The following is a 20,450-nucleotide window of genomic DNA, read 5'->3' as shown; positions in this document are numbered from 1 at the left end:
CGGTGTGGGAAAAGCTGTCCCAGAGTTTAAAGAGCTTGAGAAGGGAAGGTAGGCAAGGCCACTACCCTGGAGCAGGCTGACCTAAGGTGGGGGCTGAGGAGGAGCAGCTGAAGAAGGGGTAGGAAGGTGGGGGCACACGGGACAGAGAAGCAGGGAGTAGTAGGGTTGCCAGATTAGGCAAATAAAAATGCAGGACATCTAGTTATTTTGATTTCAGATAGAAAAAACAAACAAACAAACCAGTATTTAGTATAAGTGTGTCCCATGCAATATGTGGGACGTAATTATACTAAAACATTATTTGTTGTCTATCTGAGAGTCTATTTTAACTGGTGTTCTATATTTTATCTGGCAACCTTGCAAGGGAGAAAGTGGTTTTCAGAGAGGACGAGTCAGCTGGTTGAAAGATTCGGGGGTGGGGGTGGCTGGAGATGGTGAGCACAGAGCTGAGACCTTGGATTTTGCAACATGAGAGTTGACAGTGACCTTGGTGAGAACAGTTTGAGGGGAGTGAAGGGAATGGCCCTACAGTGGTGTGTTTAGGGTGCGTGTATGTGTGCGGGGGCTCTGCGTGCAGGGGCAGTTGGATCAATGGGAACTGAGGAAAGAGAGGTTACTGTCGAAGATAATTTGAAGGGAAGAGGAGCCATGTATTTTGGCCAGAATGGCACCACACTGAGGCAAAGGTGATTATTATTTTTAGGAATAGGAGGGAGGTTGAGCATGTGTTGAGCAAGGAGGATTGGAGAGGGAGACACTAGCAGTACACCAGCAAGGAAAAGACCCACAGAGGGCTCCCCGGGATGGGCCTGGGAGGCAGAACTCAGGAAGGGGGTCTGGGGGGGTCAGACCCAAGTGGTGGTGTGTGGACGCAGTGATGGTGCTGGGAAGGATGTTCAGGGATGCAGATAACTGCTGTGTGTCTGCCTGTCCGGGGGAGAAGGGAGATGAGCATGTCACGCCAGATGGTCCGTTGTCTCAGAGAAGCAGGAGCATCTGCTGAAAGATGGGTATGGCCTAACTGGGATAGGATAATCAGGAAGGATGACCCAGAGAAGGGATGAGCAGCTTCTATAATCCTATTTTTCTTATGTGTGTGGAGTGTGTGGGTGCCAGAGCACGCATGGGATATGTGGTGTGAGAGTGAAGTGTGTGTGTGATGTGTGTGGCATGGTGTGTATGTGCGTGAGGTGTGTGTTGTGTGTGTGGTGTGGTGTGTGGCGTCTCCAGTGCTCCTGCCCTTCTGCCCAGCGCAGCCCCTTGTGTAAGGCGGAGGTTGGGGGGAGGCTCTGGAACAGGCCGGCAGCAAGCGCCTCTGTGTCCCAGGGGAGGAGGTGGCAGCGCCAGGAATGAGACACCAGAATGCCAGCAAATCCAGGAGTGTTTATCTGGTGGCAGCAAGGGAAGGGGCTGCTCAAGGTCACCTGAGAAATCTGGGGCGGAGCCTCACTTGAACCCAGTTTCCAAATCCAGAGTTCTCTCTGTTCCTTCTATTGCTGTTACCTGTTTCTATTTACTCAACGTCTCCTATGCGCAGAGCTCCAGGCTTTCTACAGATCTTCTCAGTGCCCACAGCCACCCGACCCGCTTTATTTTGTAGCTGAGGAACCTAGCTGCCCACTGTGAGGCACTTCGGACACAATGTCTTATAGCACTGCTGGGGCAGGAACCCACAGGCACAAAGCTCAACTGTCCTTTTTGTCCATAAATGGGGTCCGCCTCTAGCCACCCGTCAGCAGAGCCATTTGCTATCTGCAGAATGAAGGGAAGGCCAGAGCACCTGGGGATCTAATTTGCCCTGGGTTTCCCCGGACAGAAGCTTTGTGCCGTGTCCTAAGGAGAGTGGGGGCCTGGCAAGGCACAATGACCCTTTTCTACTCCTTGGAACAAGTGGTTTCCTTTTAGGAAGGCACTTTTCCGGAAAACATGTTATTTAATGGCCCACTGACTCCAGAATCCAGTCTGTCCCAGAGAGGAACACCTCCCTGGTTGCAGGGTCAAGAATGTGGAGGAAAAGCCGGGCAGGGGGGAGCCCCTCCTGACAGCTGGGTTTAGAGGCTCTTCCAGCTCTGTGACTTCCTCTTGACAAAACAGGACAGAATCCTGTACCCCTGCAGGTGTGAAGCCTCACGGAGGCTGTGGTGGGCTGGGTCAGGGCTGAGGTTCCACACTTGTTCATCAGGGTGAGACTTCCTGGGCTGCTCTTTAGGACCGGGAATGGTAAAGACCCCTTTCTTCTTCAGAGTAAGAGATCCAGGGAAATCCACAGGTGAACAGGGCTTCACTGTTGCTGTCCTTCACGGGCTTTACCACTGTAATACCCTCCGGCTGACCTCCTTGCCCTTACCCCACCACTGCCCGCCTGGCCCCAGAGGGATTTTTCTCAGACATACATCTAAACTCCTTAGGAGCCTCCTATATGGGCTCTGTTCTCAACTTCAGGCTCTTGGTGTCTGTGCTAGGCATGATAATGGTCTTCCAAAGATGTCCATATCCTAATCCCCAGGACCTGTGATTATGTCGTATTACATCCAAGGGGAATTACTCTTACAGATGGAATCACAGTTGAAAACCAAATGACCCCAAAATAAGGTTGTCCTGCATTGTCCAGGTGGGCCCAACACAATCAAAAGGATCCTTAAATGTGGAAGAGGGAAGCAAGAGATGTCAAAGACTTGGAGAGAGAAGGGACCACCAGCCAAGGAATGCCAGCAGTCTCCAGAAGCTGGAAAGGAAAAAGCAAGGAAACATATTCTCCCTGAGAGCCCACAGGTAGGAACCCAGCCCTGCTGACACCTTGATACCAGCCCCCCTGTGTCCCAGTTTGGACTTTGACCTCCAGAACTGTAAGACTGTAAGTTTGTTATCTACAGAACAAATTTGTTATAATAATGTGTTGTTTTAAGCCACTGACTTTGGGGTTACAACAGCAAAACACCCTTGATTAACCATCATTGCTCATCAAGACTAAGGCTAGAATTTTCTCCTCTAGGTAACCCCAGTCCTGGCTGAGTCAGGTGGCCTCTGAAGAGCAGAAGAAGGCAGTTGGACTCAGGGGGTAGGAGAACCCTACAGATAGGGACGTGGAGATAGGAATCATGCTTTACAGATGCTGCTGGGAATAGGCTAAGAGTAACAACATGGGTTGTTGGGCTCTGTGTGTCAGGCAATGTGCATCTCCAGCCATCCCAGTACACAGAAATACCCACATGTGTGTGCAAACATGTATATCCAGGGATGGTCTTACAGCATTACTATTTTTTTAGAGGATTATTTTGAAAGCGAGAACATTATAAAGACCAAAGTATCCATCAATAGGGAAACATGTGTGTCCCTATTGGAATTATTATTATTATTATTATTGTTATTGTTATTATTATTTTAAAAAAGATTTTATTTATTTGACAGACAGAGATCACAAGTAGACAGAGAGGCAGGCAGAGAGAGGGAGAAGCAGGCTCCCTGCTGAGCAGAGAGCCCGATGCGGGGCTTGATCCCAGGACCCTGGGATCATACCTGAGCGGAAGGTAGAGGCTTTAACCCACTGAGCCACACAGGCACCCCCTCCATTGGAATTATTATGGTACATCCACAAAATGGAATAATAACCATTACAAAAATGTACGGACTTGGAAACTGCCCAATACAAATAGAGAAAAAACCAGCAAGTTACAGAATGGTCCCATGAAATGGGGTGGGGGAAACAAATAAACACCCCTTCTCCCTAAGAAAACAAAAGCAAAACCAAAAAACTCCTAAATTACTCTTATGTGTATATGTATACATATACACATGGAAAGTCTGGAAGGATATGATTACCACAGGGGCAAAGGGTTGTAGGGAAGAGGAAACTTACTTTTTTTTAAAAATATTTTATTTATTTGACAGAGAGAAATCACAACTAGCAGAGAGGCAGGCAGAGAGAGAGGAGGAAGCAGGCTCCGTGCGGAGCAGAGAGCCCGATGTGGGACTCTATCCCAGGACCCTGGGATCATGACCTGAGCCGAAGGCAGAGGCTTGAACCCACTGAGTCACCCAGGCGCCCCAGGAAACTTACTTTTGACTTTGGTTACTTTTGCATTGTTTGAATTTATTTTAACAAGCATGTGTTGCTTTTTAGTACGTATAATAATATTTTTTAAAAAAATGGTGCAAAGGTTAAGAAAAGCAAACTTTACTGCTACTGTTCAGAAAATAGCTGTTATTTGCAAAAAGAGCTCTCTGGGCTGAGGAATGCCAGAGCTGCCCTTGGCAGGAACATTCCGGACGCAGATGAACAAAACTGATTCCTGTTGCTGTGTGAGCTCAGCCAGGGAATGGGGACAGCATGAATCCTCATGGAAATGTGCAGTCATCCAGGCGCTCCTGTCCTTTTACAGATGTGATAGTTCTGAAGATCTGAAGTTCAGGGAGGGGAACTGACATCTTCCTCCACATCTTATGGTAGTTCCAGAATGAAATGCTACTTCCTGGCTCCCATTTAGCTGAACTTGCACACAATTCACACCCCCTTTTTATAATCCATCACTTTCATGTGAGGAGTACAATTTTCTGTGTTCTACTGTCTGATACCAACTAGGTGTAGAATGATTCCACTATAAACTCAAGGTCTTGTTTATATTTTGAAGCTCCAGCTCTTAAAAAGGTCAGGCACTGGCAGAGAGTCTAGGAAAGTGGCCAGGATGGGTGTTGTCTGGAGTTCCAGTCTTTGATCTCCCCACTGGGCTTGCATTACAATGGTTTTATCAGGTGTGTGGACGTCCTTTATCCTTTGTCAGTCTGGCACCTAACCCTCTACAGGGTCTCCCAAATTTGCAAAGCTCTTCTGAGCATTGTCTCAGCTGCCTCCGGCAACAAGCCAGGGGCCAGGTAGAGCAGCATTAGTTGAAATTTATAAGTGAGGAAACCAAGGCAGAGACCCTTAAGTGACAGGCCCCAAGTCACTCAGCAATTTGGTTGCAACTTTGGGGACAGAATCCCACCTCCTAATTCTTCTCCTTCAGCCAGTTTCCTTTAATATCTTTTTTATCTCCTGTTTCCAAGGTGGGCTTTGTTTGATAGTAAAGATTGGCTGCTTTAAAAAGTTTGAAAATTGGTTATCCAGAGTAATGTTTCCAAATTTCCAACTGATACTAACATCAACAGCTGGGAACAACAAATTGGAATTTCTGGGAATTCTCAAGCTTCCTGACATTGTAAATCATACCACATCTTTTTTTTTTTTTTTTTTAAGATTTTATTTAGGGGCGCCTGGGTGGCTCAGCAGGTTAAGCCTCTGCCTTTGGCTCAGGTCATGATCTCAGTGTCCTAGGATCGAGCCCCATGTCAGGCTCCATGCTTAGTGCAGAATCTGCTTGGGTTTCCCAGGCACCCTGCATTTCCTTTTTTTTTTTTTTTAAACATTTTATTTATTTACTTGAGAGAGAGAAAGTGAGAGAGAGAATGAACGAGGAGAAGGTCAGAGGGAGAAGCAGACTCTCTGTGGAGCTGGGAGCCTGATATGGAACTCAATCCCTGGACTCCAGGATCATGACCTGAGCTGAAGGCAGTCGCCCAACCAACTGAGCCACCCAGGCGCCCTGCATTTTCTTTTTTAATGGCAATTTTGTCTGCTTGCCTTAATCTTGATTTTGAATTTGTTTGAATTTGCTGTTGAATTCAATATTGCTTTTGTCAATTCAGATTTTCATGTGGTTTCTGATTTCATTTTGGAGTGTTCTATGAAAGCAATCACGTCGTACTTTTTTGCATCTCTTTTATTGAATATTAACAAAGAACAGTAGCCTGTAGTGAATACTTGAACACCTGGAAATGCCAGCAATCCTTATTGGAAAGTTTTCAAATAATATTAACATTCAGACCTACTGGGGAAGGTTACTAATCCTACAAAAAATCACTTGTTGAAATTGCCAAAGAAGGACTTACTTTGCCTCAAAATTTGTTGTTTTTTTTCTAACATCACTCATAGGATTTGTACAAGTATCCTATGTGCATAAAATTACTAGTATTTAATTTACAAAAATGACTTACTGTTAGGAGCAGACCAGTCCACACACACACACACACACACACACACACACACACACACACACACACGAAACCAGTGTGTGCTGGTAAACCAACTCTCTGGGGGGAAAATAAAAGCCCTGATATGTAGCATTTGCCTGGTACCGAGGGGAGGTGTAAGTATTCCCAGTACGGTCAATTTTGAGCTCCCAATGTGATGTCTCTGAGCACTGGGAAGAGATGCACACAGCTGCTCCCCGGGGCCTGTGCGAGTCTGCGCCAGCCCACCACGGCTCCTAACATGGCCACACTTGCCCACTTGCTGTGGGCAAGCCTGATGCGATCCCATTTGGAATCTGTCCACCTTAATTTTCCAGCGCATGCTTCAGTGTCCTCTATGTCTCTACGTGTGCTTCCAACTTGACATCAGTGGATTTCTTTGAACTAGTGACATCTCTATGTTCACTGTTAAGGTTCTTTTGTTTGGTTGGTTTGGTTTTTTTGTTTTTCAATCCTAAACATTTTTTATTTTTGTTTTTTTTTCAGAGTAAAATATAAAATAATACAACAGTCCCCAAATTGCTCAAGTAAATCTTTTTTAAAAATTGAAGGAGAGTTGACATTTTCATATTAGTTTCAGGTGTACAACATAGTGATTCCACAATTATCTACATTACAAAATGCTCACCACAATAAGCGTCGTCACCATTGGTCACCACACAGTTATCATGATATTATTGACTATATTGCCTGTGCTATATTTTTCTTTTTTCTTTTTTTAAGATTTTATTTATTTATTTGACAGACAGAGATTACAATTAGGCAGAGAGGCAGGCAGAGAGAGAGGGGGAAGCAGGCTCCCTGCTGAGCAGAGGGCCCTATGTGGGGCTCGATCCGAGGACCCTGATACCATGACCTGAGCCGAAGGAAGAGGCTTAACCCACTGAGCCACCCAGGCGCCCCCGTGTGCTATATTTTTCATCCCCTTGGGTTATTCGTTTTGTAACTGGAAGTTTGTACTCTGAATTCCCTTCACCTAGTTCGCCCACTCCCTACTTGATCGTTAAGTTTTAATTTTCATGGGAGAAAACTTTCTCCAGGTTTCTAGACTTCCCAACATACTTTAGTTAGGATTTGGGCTTTGGAAAAACAAGACATTTCTGAGAAATGCCAGGAGGGAATTCTTGCGTGGAAACACTAACTGAGAAGATCTGAGTTAAAAAACCCATTTGCTTGAATGATCATGATTCCACTGGATACATTTTTGCGTGCCCAGTTTTGTCCACTGATCATTGATCTTATTTTAGGGGATTTTAACTGTGGAGTCCTATACAATTTGGTGTCAAGGTTAGTGATTTTCCAGAGAGGCTGGCCACCAGGGCTGGATCAGTAACCACTTGACCTTGTGTCTGACCCTGAGCACATGTCATACAAGTTGTTGTCCACAAAGCTAGTTGTCCCCCGATCTCAGTGTCCCCTTTCTTCCTTATTATTAGAAACAACAACACAGCCTCTGTTGAATCTAGGAATGCCCAACAGAAGTGGGGTGCATCCTCTGCGGAATGTCCTGAGGTAGAGAGAAAGTGTTCTGTACTTCGCCTTTCGGCTTTTCATCTGGCCAGAACGTGGCTGTAATGGCTGGAGCCACCCAAGTCACACTGGACCATAAACAGATCTTGGAATGGAACAACAAGGTAGAAGGAGTCTCGGTTTCTGATACAGTGGGACGCCATACCTCACCCACTTCTAGGCTTGTACACCAAAGGGAAATAAATTAGCTGGTCTAAACTGCTGGTGAGGATGGGCTATCACTCGCCACTGAAACAAATGAAACCGCATACTCACCCATTTGTTTCCTATGGAAAGCACAGTGCACTCGCAAGAGACTAAGAAAGGTCAGTCATGGAGGGCAGCTGATGAAAGACCTCAGCCTTATTCAGTGACTCAGCAGGCGTCTTCGAGGAGATTTTACCTAAACGTGTAGAGGACAGATTTTGTAATATAATGGACCGTGTGTGTCCCCTGGGGTGCTTGCTGTAGGTTTGTCAAGAAGGTTGGTACCTAAGAAAACTTCTGTACTTCTCTGAGCTGGTTAGCCTGGGAAAAGAAGTTTTCAGACTTCTGATTCTTCACAGGATCTGTTCACAAATGTCTATAATCTTAACTTTGTAGCAACCAGAGCCCTGGAAGGCATAGAATGTACTTTATTGCCCTGCAGGCTGAGTGTAAGTACGGACTGAAGAACTAGGGGGTTTAGACCAGGGAAGAGATTAGAGGAGGTGGGGATCTGAGAGCCGCTTTCACACATCAGAATAAAGAAGTGTGTAGGAGACTCCCAGGCCCAAACCAGGACTCTTGGGTAGAGGCTGCCTATTCTGCCCCAAGTTGCAGGGAAACCCTTCTGGGTGCTGGAAGGAGGTTGTCAAGGGAAGTGCCTCTCCTGGTGGAGGGGGTTTAAAGCAGAGGCAGTTGCAGGAAAGATTCATCAGCTGAGCAGGGTTCCCAAATACAAGTTTCCACATTGGTACCTGTCCGTAAAGCTTTCCAGGCCTCATTTTCCTACTGAGGAAAGGAAAGATTGCGTGGTACATTTTTTATAAAGCCAACTACTTCAAATATCAATTCGAAGTACATTTCCTTTATTCTGAGATTATGTTCTTTCTATTTTGGGAGGTGTTAAAATGACTTTTTGTTGTTTTTAGATAGCAGGTGGTATTTGTTATTGTTGTTTAACATCCTAAGTCAACAAAATCCAATCTTGGCAACTCCTTATAAGTCTCCATAGACAAACAAACAAACACAAAAATCCTTATATGTCTGTGAAATCTGGAAATCTGGTAACCACTGTCAAGATGGACCATAGGATACAGCTGTTTCTGACTTGACCTTTCAAGGAGCTGTAGTTCATATAAGTGGCCACTAGGTGACACTCTTGTCTATTTCCAACAGCGGGATAGTTTCATGGCGCCAATACAGAGATCACAAATGGGAGCCACTTGCTTTAAGGTAGATTAACTTTCACTGATAAAGTATTCACTTTTGCCACATGTAACTACTTTGGAATAAACACTAATTTTTTATGAGCATATGAAAACAAAACTAATTTTCGAAACTTTTTTCTTAAAATTGAAATGATTGCTTTCCTAAATGCTCTAACTGTCCAGTAATCTTGGCAATTTTTAGTGTGCTTACAACAAACCTTCTCTTGGTCGAGAGCCTTTGTGAGCATCTCAGACAGCTGCTGTCTTTACTCGTGTGGCAGTATGTCGTGTCCATTTTTACAGGAGCACACAGCTTCTAGCACGATGCCACACTGATACAATGACACTAATCTCCGTTTGTCTAGTGGTTTGGGCTTTACAGTCCTCTTCCAATGGGAACTCAAGTTGCAGAGAATGACCTTTCCTTTGTCCTTCTTTGTAATAAGCTCAAATGAGTCTAATGCACATTCTTCATAGTGAAAACCTTCTACCTCATTCATTTATTCAACAAATAGTTATTTGAGCATGTTAATCATTCTACCATGCTCCCTGCCAGATATTGTGTGTTAGCAATAGTCACAGCAGAGGAAGTCCATGCCCCCATGGAGTGGACATTCCAGTGGGGAGATAGTCAGTAAACAAGCAAATGAAGAGATTGCTTGTTGGGTGGTAATGAGTGCGGTAGAGAAGAATAAAGGTGCAGGGGGATGGGAGAGAGTCCATCTTGGGCATGTAGAAAGATGCCCTTTAGGCAGAGACCTGAGCAGGTGAAAGGCAGCACAGGGTGATGATGTGGCTGAAGCATGTGCCAAATCTCGTAGCAAAAAGGAACTGGGAAGTTTGATGGCGAGAAAAGGGCTTAGAAGGATGTCAGCTGGAGGGGTGGGTGAAGAGGTGGACAGGACACAGATTGTGTGGGAGTTGGGAATTTCCTTCCAAGTGCGACAGGGATGCCACTGGAGGGTTTTGAGCTGGGAGGAAACATGCTTTGAAACACGAGGAATGGCCTGCAGAGAAGCATGTGTACCAACAGAATGGGCTCAATTTCAGTACATTTTGAAGGAGGCAAATGGGACTCCCTGATGCATTGGATATAGAGGGTGAGGGAAGGAGTAAATGAAGATCCATAGGTTCTTGGCCTGAGTAAGTAGGCAGGTGGTGGTGCCCCCATTTCTTTAGATGGGAAAAATGGGGAAGGAACAAATCGGAAGAAGGGCACTGAGAAACCGAGGTTTCTATTTTGGATTTATTTGATTTGAGGATTTATTATACGTCCAAGTACAGATGTCAAATAGCCAGGTGCTTATTCAATTCTAGACTTTGGAGGATGGGTTGGGGCTGGAAAAGTTGCTATGAGATCCGTTCTTGTGGACCTCAGCTGTCTGGCAGCTTTAAGTAACAACAGGGTCTGTTTAACTTACTGTAATGACACTTAGAAATTTGGCATGATCTCATAATATTTTTACTGCATTTCAAATGGAATATTTAGTAAATTCTACATCTACTGAAGCCATCAGACATGAGACCAGTATGTTTCAAAATGTACAAAGCATATTTGGAAAAGTTAAAGATTACAATTTTCTATTAATTTTACTTAATGAAGTTAGAAATTACTTTGCTTCTGAATGACAGCAGTATCAACTTGAGAGAGACTTCCTTGAGCTGCTGGTGAGAGCTTCATATCTAGACACCTGCCAAATCAGCAATCCTCTTCAGGGACTTAGTCCTGAGGAAGTAATCAAGGAAGTGGATCAAGTTTTCTTAACAAAGATGTTCATTTCATCATTATTTACAAGAAAAATTAGGAAAACTAATTGTCCATCCATAAATGGCATAGTCAAGAACTGTGGTATATTCATAAAATGGAAGATTGTTCACATTCAAAGGATGTCAGCAAAGGGATTTTAGTAGCATGGTAGGGATGGTTATGATATAAAATTAAGTGAATGATAAGATTTAAATGTGTACATACAATATAATCTCAATCACATAAAACATTTAAAACTTCCAACTTTTTAGAGTGGTTAACCATGGGGGCATGAAATTCTATCTTATACTGCTTTGACTTTTTTTTTTAAAGATTTTATTTATTTACTTGACAGACAGAGATCACAAGCAGGCAGAGAAGTAGGCAGAGAGAGAGGAAGGGAAGCAGGCTTCCCGCTGAGCAGACAGCCTGACACAGGGCTCAATCCCAGGACCCTGGGATCATGACCCGAGCCAAAGGCAGAAGCTTTAACCCACTGAACCACCCAGGCGCCCCTATACTGCTTTGATTTTGTCTGAACTTCGTACAATGGGCATGTGTTAATTTGTACTCTGCCAAAAAAAAAAAATCTATCTATCTATCTAATCTATCTATATATCATTTGGATTGAAAACAATGAAAAAGAAATGGGAAAATGGAAAGATCTAGCATCGGGGTGGGAATCAGAAGATAAGAATTTGGGTCCAGAGGGAAAAATTTATTTTTTCTTTGACCTTAGGTTTCATACCTTTAAAATATGGCTAGGAATCCAGCCTGTCTCTTTTTTGAAGTTGATGTGAAGATTTAGGATTTTTATCAGCACAGGGGCCGATCCCAGAAGCAATTCAAAGTTTGAAATGTGAAGGGCCTACACCAAGGCACCTGGAAAATGCCTGTCTTCCCTCCTAGGGAAGAGTGAGTGGGAGAAGATAACTGAAGAGGAAGGAAAGCCCACAGGGGCAGTAACTCCTCTGAGCATCCTGTCCTGGCCCCTAGGAAGTGAGTCTTCCAGTGTCCACTGGATGTAGGCCCAATTCTGACTCATTCATGTCTTAGAACTTTGATGGTAAGATGGGAGAGACCTCAGTGATCATTCAATAATAATACTTATTTTATGGTTGTATTTATTGAAAATTCATCATGTTGTATGTATTGAAAATTCACAATGTGTCAGGCACTGTCATTGGTGCCTTTTACTGATTTTGTTCATCTGTTCCGCCCAACAAATAATTATTGGGCCCATTCTATGTGTCCTACCTAACTCCATTTTTATGTGGCAGGATTTCCCTACTCCTTACCCCTTTTGACCCATCACATTCCCACACTCCCTTTTTGGCACGAGTGAGACACCATGCTGGGTGACAGGAGTTTAACTTTTGTTTCAATTCTTGTTCAAAGAAACTGTAAGAAAAAAGAAAAGAAAGAAAAGATTAGGGCATTAGAAGACAATTGGAAATTCCAAATTTGGAAATGAGTAGATATTTGAGTATATTAAGAAATTACTGATAGAATTTTTATACACGGTAATGGTACTGCATGTTATGTTAAAAATGTCATTACCATTGAGAGATACACTATTTTTTTATAGGTGTAATGGTAACAGTGTCTAGAAAATAAAGGAACTAGCTGAGCAGCTCCTATGACAAAATATTGGCAATAATCATCCCCTGGGGGAGGAGACATCTTAAAAGAGGAGGGGCAGAGCAGGATTTTTAGCATCAACCCCAGGTAAAACTTTCCTCTCTTGTTGTTCTTATTGTTTTATCTTAAATTAGGGCTGCTAGATAAAACATAGGCTTCCCAGCAAAATTAACTTTTGTGACACAAGTTGAAGCAAAAGAAGAGACCATGACTTTTGTGGCATAATAATGTATAAATGATATACTAAGAGACAACCTGGGCTGTGGTAAAAACCTCAAAATTTTAATTTCAGATAATCAATGGAAATCCTTTTTGATAAAAGCATATATACTTATACTAAAAAATATGCCTTTTAAATGTATGTATTTTATGGGTATACATATAGTTATGAAAGTATTAATGATTTATCTGAAATTTGCATTGACTTGGGCATCTGCATATTGATTTGTTAAATCTGGTACCCCCTCGTAAATACATGGATACTGCTTGTGAAATGGGACTTTGGACTTCTGGGCCCCTTAGTTTTCTTTCTTGGAAGATGGTTGAATTTTCTTTTCTTTATTCAACTCCTTGTTTTGTATGTCTACCTAATATTATAGAATTATATTTTAAGTAATCTCTACACCCAGTGTGGGGTTTGAACTCATGATCCAGAGATCAAGAGTTGCATGCTCTACCGACTAAGCAAGCCAGATGTTCGCTTATAGCATTGTATCTTAAAAATTGACCTACTTCACATTAGCACCAACAGATATGAAAGTGTTTATTTCCCTCTGCTCTCATCAACATCAGATATCATCTGTCTTTTAAGTTTTGCTAATCTGCAGCACGAAAAGTTTGAGAATTGCCAGTTTAGAACACTTTTTAAGTGAGACAGACTTTTCTTTGGTGATGCCTAGCATCAAGGTTTTGTTTAAAATAATTTAAAATATTACTCTACATTGTAAAAATTTGTACCATGAAGTGTAATGACTTATAAGACATTAGCTGCTTTTTAAATTCCAACAGTGGATTTCCTTAGCTTCTTCTAACAAAACTGAGCTTTTCTGTGCATGCTCAAGTCAACGCTCAAGAATTTCAAATTAGCTTTAGCAAAAGCAAATATTTATATTTAAAAAGAAAATATTTGAACCCAGAACTCATTAAGATAAAAAATTTAATAAGCTGAAGATGTCTTGTTCATTGAAGCCCCTAAAGGAAACATCTAAGTCAGATAACATATATTGATTTAAACAGCATTCCCATTGGCTTCATGTAACCGTATTTGTAATTATTGCAATAAGGGATTTAAAAAAACTAGTCTCTTTAATCTACATTTCCACAAAAAGCTGTTGAAAGAACACATTTCTGCTCAGTTGTTTTTTCCTTTGCTTTAAAAAAAAAAATGAAAAGTGCCAGGAATCCCACCCCACCCTGCTGCTGGGTAACAGTCAATCATTTATTATTCCTGGATCAAACACAAGCATTCATGCCTATGAAAACATGTTGCAATGAACGGGATCTTGGTCTGCACTAAAAACAAAAAATGGCTAAAAAGAGACTTCAATTTGTTTTCAAATTCTATGGCTAAATTCCTATAATTCCTCACTGGTAAAAAATTGGCAAGCCACTATATTTTACTTAGAATCGGATTTACTTCTTAGGTGTCTGCCCAGAGGTGTTATTGGGAGCTATTTGTGGCTAGCTTTTTAAGAGACCAGGTGGACCTCAACTGGTATGAATACAGACACTGATGTACAATGCACAAGGAAAGGCTGGAGAAAGAATCCAATATTTTTTTTTGTGTGTATTTTTTAAATTAAATTAAAAAATTTTTTTATAAACACATAATGTATTTTTATCCCCAGGGTTACAGGTCTATGAATCGCCAGTCAAATAATTTTTAAAAATAACTAAGCACAGCCCATTTTGACTTGAAAGTTTTAATATTTGGCAAATCACAAAGGTTATTTCTCAAAATGACCAAAGTAACAGCTGAAACCTTTCCTTTTATTTTGTTATTAAAGCAGGAGTTATACATCTTATCAAAATTCTTTCTAATCAATCAATTCAATCAACTTCAAAAATACAATCACTGTAGATCCAGACATACTCAGTGGTCTTCCTTTCCTCAAGCCTCATCAGCCCTTAACCTAATTAAGCCTCCAGAAACTAATACTCCCCCCCAAAATACTCAGTCCCCCCCCAAAGTGATTGAACCCCTTCTCCCAAACATTCCTTGTCATCCAGTCAACCACTATGGTCCAGAAATCACCCACAAAACAAATGTCATTCTGGTATAGACCAATAATATTTCAGTTTATACATTCTGATTATTTTCATTTGGGGGATGGATTCCTATATTGTATGGTACCACAGCAATAGTTTTTGAGAAAACTGGGCCCAAGAACAGTTTCCCTCTGTCTTCTGTTGTCTTGTTCCTGTTGATGCAACTTCTTCTTTTTGAAAGCATGGGCCAAGAGACAGGTGATTGACTTTGAAATACAAGGAATGTGAGATGGGAGGCTGGGAGTAGAATTAGCCATTGTTCCTAGAGAAAACAATTTATGTGATATTTTACTTAAAAATTACATTATGCCATCCATGCTATAAAATGATATGATTGCCATTACTCAGAGGAAAAGCAAGGGAGCAGAGGATGGCCTAACAAGAAGGTGTTCTTCTTCAAAAGTGATTCTCTATACCAGTCTAATCTCAGTGATCCTGGGGGAAATAGAGTTAGCTTGGCAGCATCATTATTATTCCTAAGGTATTTTCAGACTATCATACTCTTTCCATTTTTGATGATGCTCTAGATAAGTGGGGTAAAGGTGGGTGATTTTGGCATCAGAGGAAGGACTGGGACTGTTGGAGTTGGAGGGGAACTATCTAGAAGAACTATCTTCATATACCAGAAGGAAAGAGATTTGGTGCATTTCATATAGAGGCACTAAACCTAATTAGGAGTGAAGGTAGAAGCTACTGGAGGGTACAGTTAAGCATAATTCAAAGAAGAATTTGCAAAGGCTGTACGAAAAAGCCAGACTCTGGATGTATTGAATTCTTTGTCACCGGAAATGTCCAAGCAAATGCCAGTTGACTGGGGTCAGGGACATTGAAGAGGAACAGCATGCATCCTGTGCATAGGGTTGAACAAGAACACCCCCCCCCCCCCCCCCCCCCGCCCCAGCCTCTTCTAACAATGATATTGCATGGCTCCACTAAGTGTCCGAAGTTTGCTAAAATGGCCACTAGATGGCATTTGTGTATTTGCAAGAGCAAGATTGTTCCCTACTGGTGCAAAGAAGAAATCAAGAACAGGACTCACATAAGGATGTGAAATTTTATTAACAAAATACGTATCCTTATGCAACTCATTTTATTTAAAGATTTTTATTATTTATTTGAGATAGATTGAGAGCGCATGAGTGGTGGTGGGCAGAAGGAAAGGGAGAAGCAGGCTTTCCACTGAGCAGGGAACCCCCACAGGCTCGATTCCAGGACTCTGAGATCATGACCTAAGCAAAAGGCAGAAGCTTAGCCGACTGAGACATCCAGATGGCCCACAACTCATTTTTAATAAATATAAGAAAACATAACTATCACTGAAGCAAAACCTTCTACTACCAAGATCTAGTCTCAAAATTGGACTCACTTTCTAAATTCTCTTTTTAAATCTGTGTGCCATATTCAAAGAATTTCAGAGAGCTTGCCATAAAAGTGCTTCTATCCAGCTGCTAACACCTCTGAATCTCTCATTTACCTTGTGTGTCTGTTGCTTTGTATAGGGACGGTGTCTTACTCTGTTCCACATGGTACACAGCACTGGGCAGCATTCATGATACAACCAAAGTGGTATCTAATAGTTCCATTGTGCTTACCATTTACAAAGCTAATATCTTTTTTAAAAAAAGATTTTATTTATTTATTTGACAAAGGGACAGAGATGACAAGTACGCAGAGAGGCAGGTAGAGAGGGAGGGGGAAGCAGGCTCCCTGCTGAGCAGAGAGCCAGATGCGAAGCTCCATCCCAGGACCCTAGGACCATGACCTGAGCCGAAAGCAGAGGCCCCAACCCACTGAGCCACCCAGGCGCCCCACAAAGCTAATATCTTATGTAATTTGTGTAAAATCAAGTGTTTAGATGTTAAAATATGAAGAAATAGACTGAAAAATGTTAGGCAACCCACCAAAGGTCATAGGTAAGAAAAAGCTTCCCAGTTTTTCTCCTGCTGAGCTATGGAGGCTCAGGAAATGCTACCAAGTCTACATCTCTTGGACATTCCCAGTGTACTCTAGCATATTAAAGACTTTGAAAAGTCCTGGAACAAAGAAACATGTCATATGTTAGCCCAAATTATTCAAATATATTCAGCTTCTGTCTGTCGGTCTATCTATATCTCTATCATCTTTCTTTTTTCCAGAATGTGAGTTACTATCCAACCAAATACTAGCTTTTATAGTGGGAATTGCTGTAATTGATGGGCATCAAATTCAACTCTATACTCCTTCTTGCCGTTAACTTACGAGCAGTGTTTCATAATGTGAAGTGCATTGAGAAAAAATAACCTCAATTTTCTCATAGCTAAGAAGAAATGGGGTGTTCCAGAATAGCTTGTTCCCACCCAAAAGCTCTCTATGTGGAGAACTTGTCTTTGTCTCTTCTTATACTTCAGCCAAACTGACTGTCTTCCAAAAACAGTCCAAAATGAAAATTCCCACTTCCTCCTTGTTCCTGTGACTCTTCCTGGGGAATCCAGGAGGGATGGCAACAGTGCTGGGAGTGCCCTCTCTCCTCTGTGCATTGACTGTGTAGCTAGACATAGTGCAGGCCATTCACCAAACTCGCTTTGATGATTCCTCTCTCCTTGGTTTTATCATGTGTTCAGAATGTCTTTGTGTATTCAATTAGAGATCTGTTGTGTGGCATCTGTGAAAACTCTCAGCTGTGTGGCTAGAACTCAGAAGATATACTCTGAAAAGTTAAACGTTCTCTGAAAATGGACAGAAGGGCAAGAGAGGATTCTAGATCACGTGATTTGTCTTTTAAATGGCAGTTATAATCATCAGAAGTCCTTTATCTCATAGGGTGGGAACACAGAGGAGCCCTCCGTCACTGGGTGAAACATTTCTGAGTCACCAGTTTCCTCACAGCTGCCTTCACGTCCTTGTTCCTGAGGCTGTAGATGATGGGGTTGAGCATGGGGGTTACCACCCCATAGAAGAGGGGGATGAGCTTGTCTGAAAGGTCTTGTTTGTCTGCCCCTAGGGGATCCTTAGACTTGGGCTTCCCGTACATGAAAAATAAGGTCCCATAGAAGATGACCACCACTGTGAAGTGGGCTGAACAGGTGGAGAAGGCCTTTCTCCTCCCCTCAGCTGAGGGGATCCTCAGGATGGTAACAATGATGAACACATAAGAGATGGAGATGAAGAGAACTGGGGCCCCCAGGAAGATCACGTTGGTCACCCCCATGCTGATCACATTGATGGAGATGTCAGTACAGGCCAACTTCAGGACAGCCAGGATTTCACAGGTGAAGTGGTTGATGACATTGTCCCCACAGAAAGGCAGCTGAATTGTCAAAGATGTGTGTACCACAGAAGCCGTACCACCAATAGCCCAGGAGCTGGCTGCCATGGGTACATAGGTGGCCTTGCTCATGACCACAGGGTACCTAAGGGGGTTACAGATGGCCACATAGCGATCAAATGCCATCATGCTCAGAAGCACACACTCTGTTCCTGCCATAGCAAAGGAGAGAAACATCTGCACAGCACAGGCTGAGAAGGAGATGGTTTTCCTGGGACTGAGGAAGCCATCCAGGACTAGAGGGACTGAGGAGGTCGTGTAGCAGATGTCCAGGAAGGAGAGGTTCCCCAGGAAGAAGTACATGGGTGTGTGCAGGTGGGAGTCAAGGATGGTCACCAGGATGAGGACCCCATTGCCCAGTAAGATCACCAGGTACATCAGGAGGATGAGCACAAAGAATATTTTCTCCAGCTTCGGGTAGGCTGAGAGGCCCAGGAGAATGAACCCCGCCACCGGGGAGGACCAATTGCCTTTTTCCATGTGCTATTCCTTCTGTCATCAGCCATGTACAAATGCAGCAAAGGAGGCTTTCTTGAGAAATGTCTCAGGCATCTGGTACACCATCACTCTGTGCTACAGAACAGGACAACACAGGTGCATAAGAGATAAATGACTGAAAGAGACAGTAGGTAGGAGTGTGGTTAGATCTTAGATGGGGGACGGTCAGGGCTGGAAGAGGGCTTACAAATACTGCATGAGGCCCAGAGAGGGGAAGTGGCCTGTCCAAGTGTTCTGAGCAAGGTGGTGATAGAGACAGGACCTGAGCCCAGCAGAGGTAATCCCCAGTCAAGGAGGGCTTTTCCTCTGCTTTATGATGAGCATGGGAAAATACTGTAAGTTACTTCTTTTTGATGTAAATGCATAGAAATTTCATTTAATCTGGGCTTTCCTAGATCCTTAGAGAGGGGAATCCCCAAGCTGATCCTATTCTTACAACTACCAAAATTTCAAGCCCTGTTAAACGTTGATTACATTTGGAAGGAACTTTTTAAAAAAGTGTTAATCTGGGGCACCTGGGTGACTCAGTGGGTTACAGTCTCTGCCTTTAGCTCAGGTCATATTCAGGGTCCTTGGATGGAGCCCTGCATCGGTCTCTCTGCTAGGCAGGGAGCCTGCTTCCCCCTCTTTCTCTGCCTACCTCTCTGCCTACTTCTGATCTCTGTCAAATAAATAAATAAATAAAATCTTAAAAAAAAATGTTAATCTCCATCCAGACGGAATGAAGCCTAGGTCAATGTTAAGCCATATGAGGGATCCTTCCTTAGTCGGCCCACACTCAGCACCAGACTTCCCTATTATCAGAATTGGGATCTGCCTATTTTTTTTTGTTTAATGATTTTATTTATTTATTTGACAGACAGAGAGCACAAGTAGACAGAGAGGCAGGCAGAGAGAGATGAGGAAGTAGGCTCCCTGCTGAGAAGAGAGCCTGATGCAGGGCTGGATGCCGGGCTCTTACCCAGGTCTCTGGAATCATGACCTGAGCGGAAGACAGAGGCTTTAACCCACAGAGCCACCCAGGCGCCCCAGGATCTGCCTAATCTAATACATATTAAAGGCAATATGTGGGGGAGGTTCCTTCATGGGGAAGAATTCATGAAGGCCACAGAACGAGTAATTGGGGAGTGAACCCACACTATGGAATGGCAGCCATTCAGCTTACTACCAGTTAACTCAGTTCTTAATAACTGGGCAGACTGTAAGTTATCAGACAGCAGGATGTACGGTATTAACATCTTATCTCAGCTCATTAGAGTTTGGTGAACTCTTAGCCAAGGGTGTCTAAGGAGTAGTTTTTCTTTGTCCTTTTATGTTTATACTGTATTTTTGTGTAATATTGTGGCTCTCTGCCTCCATTCTTGGGTTCCCTGCAAGCAGCTAGCTTATGGGAAGACTTGCATACCTTTGGGTAGAGGATTTACAGACTCTCAGCAGCAATTGCCAGACTCTGTATTCAGAATTCTCATTTGTGGTATTTCTATAGCTCTTTCTTAATTGCAGTGGTGTGTAGTACACGTGTGTATGTGTGTGTGTGTGTGTGTGTGTGTGTGTGTGTGTAGGCGTGGGCAGAGGGTAGATGACGAATAGTTAATATTAATGAAAATCTATTTTCTGCCATATTCTTGAAGCAAGCCTGGAGAAGACACTGTCATTCAGGTGTCATAGGTAAACTTAAGCACAGCTCAGAGGAACCAAAGATTTGGTTCTTAAGATTGAACACCATTGCCGGGGTTGGATCACGGGCCCCAGATCTGGTTCTTCCCACCAAATAGCTGCCGCACTGTCTTGCACAGATGTTGGGGAGAGTCTGTCTCTGCAGTACCAGCTCTGTGGGCTCTCTGCTCTATCTCATAGCCCAGCCTGTTCTTGCTTCAGTCATGGTCAGAGTTTATGTGAGATACTCTGTCAGGCAGAGTGACTCCCGCCCTGCACTGAGCCCAGAGCTGTGAAACCAGCCCCTGCTGGTCCATATCCATGGATATGGATATTCCATGTAGCTGAG

At 43.0% G+C, this 20,450-nt stretch overlaps 1 protein-coding gene across 1 annotated transcript; it reads right to left on the bottom strand.

The window, feature by feature from the left end:
• Nucleotides 1-17,467: 17,467 nt before the first annotated feature.
• Nucleotides 17,468-18,427, bottom strand: LOC123953192 (olfactory receptor 2S2). Its single transcript, XM_046023206.1, has one exon. It carries the CDS (start codon nt 18,425-18,427, stop codon nt 17,468-17,470), a length of 960 nt encoding a protein of 319 aa, XP_045879162.1.
• Nucleotides 18,428-20,450: the final 2,023 nt, after the last annotated feature.

The sequence above is a fragment of the Meles meles genome, chromosome 11 (genome assembly GCF_922984935.1).
Source record: "Meles meles chromosome 11, mMelMel3.1 paternal haplotype, whole genome shotgun sequence".
Lineage (NCBI taxonomy): Eukaryota > Metazoa > Chordata > Mammalia > Carnivora > Mustelidae > Meles > Meles meles.
Note: the sequence above shows the minus strand (reverse complement) of the source record. Positions and strands in the feature narration are given on the sequence as shown.

Coding starts and splice junctions, on each gene's coding strand:
- LOC123953192 (XM_046023206.1), bottom strand. CDS start 18,427: ATGGAAAAAGGCAATTGGTCCTCCCCGGTGGCGGGGTTCATTCTCCTG.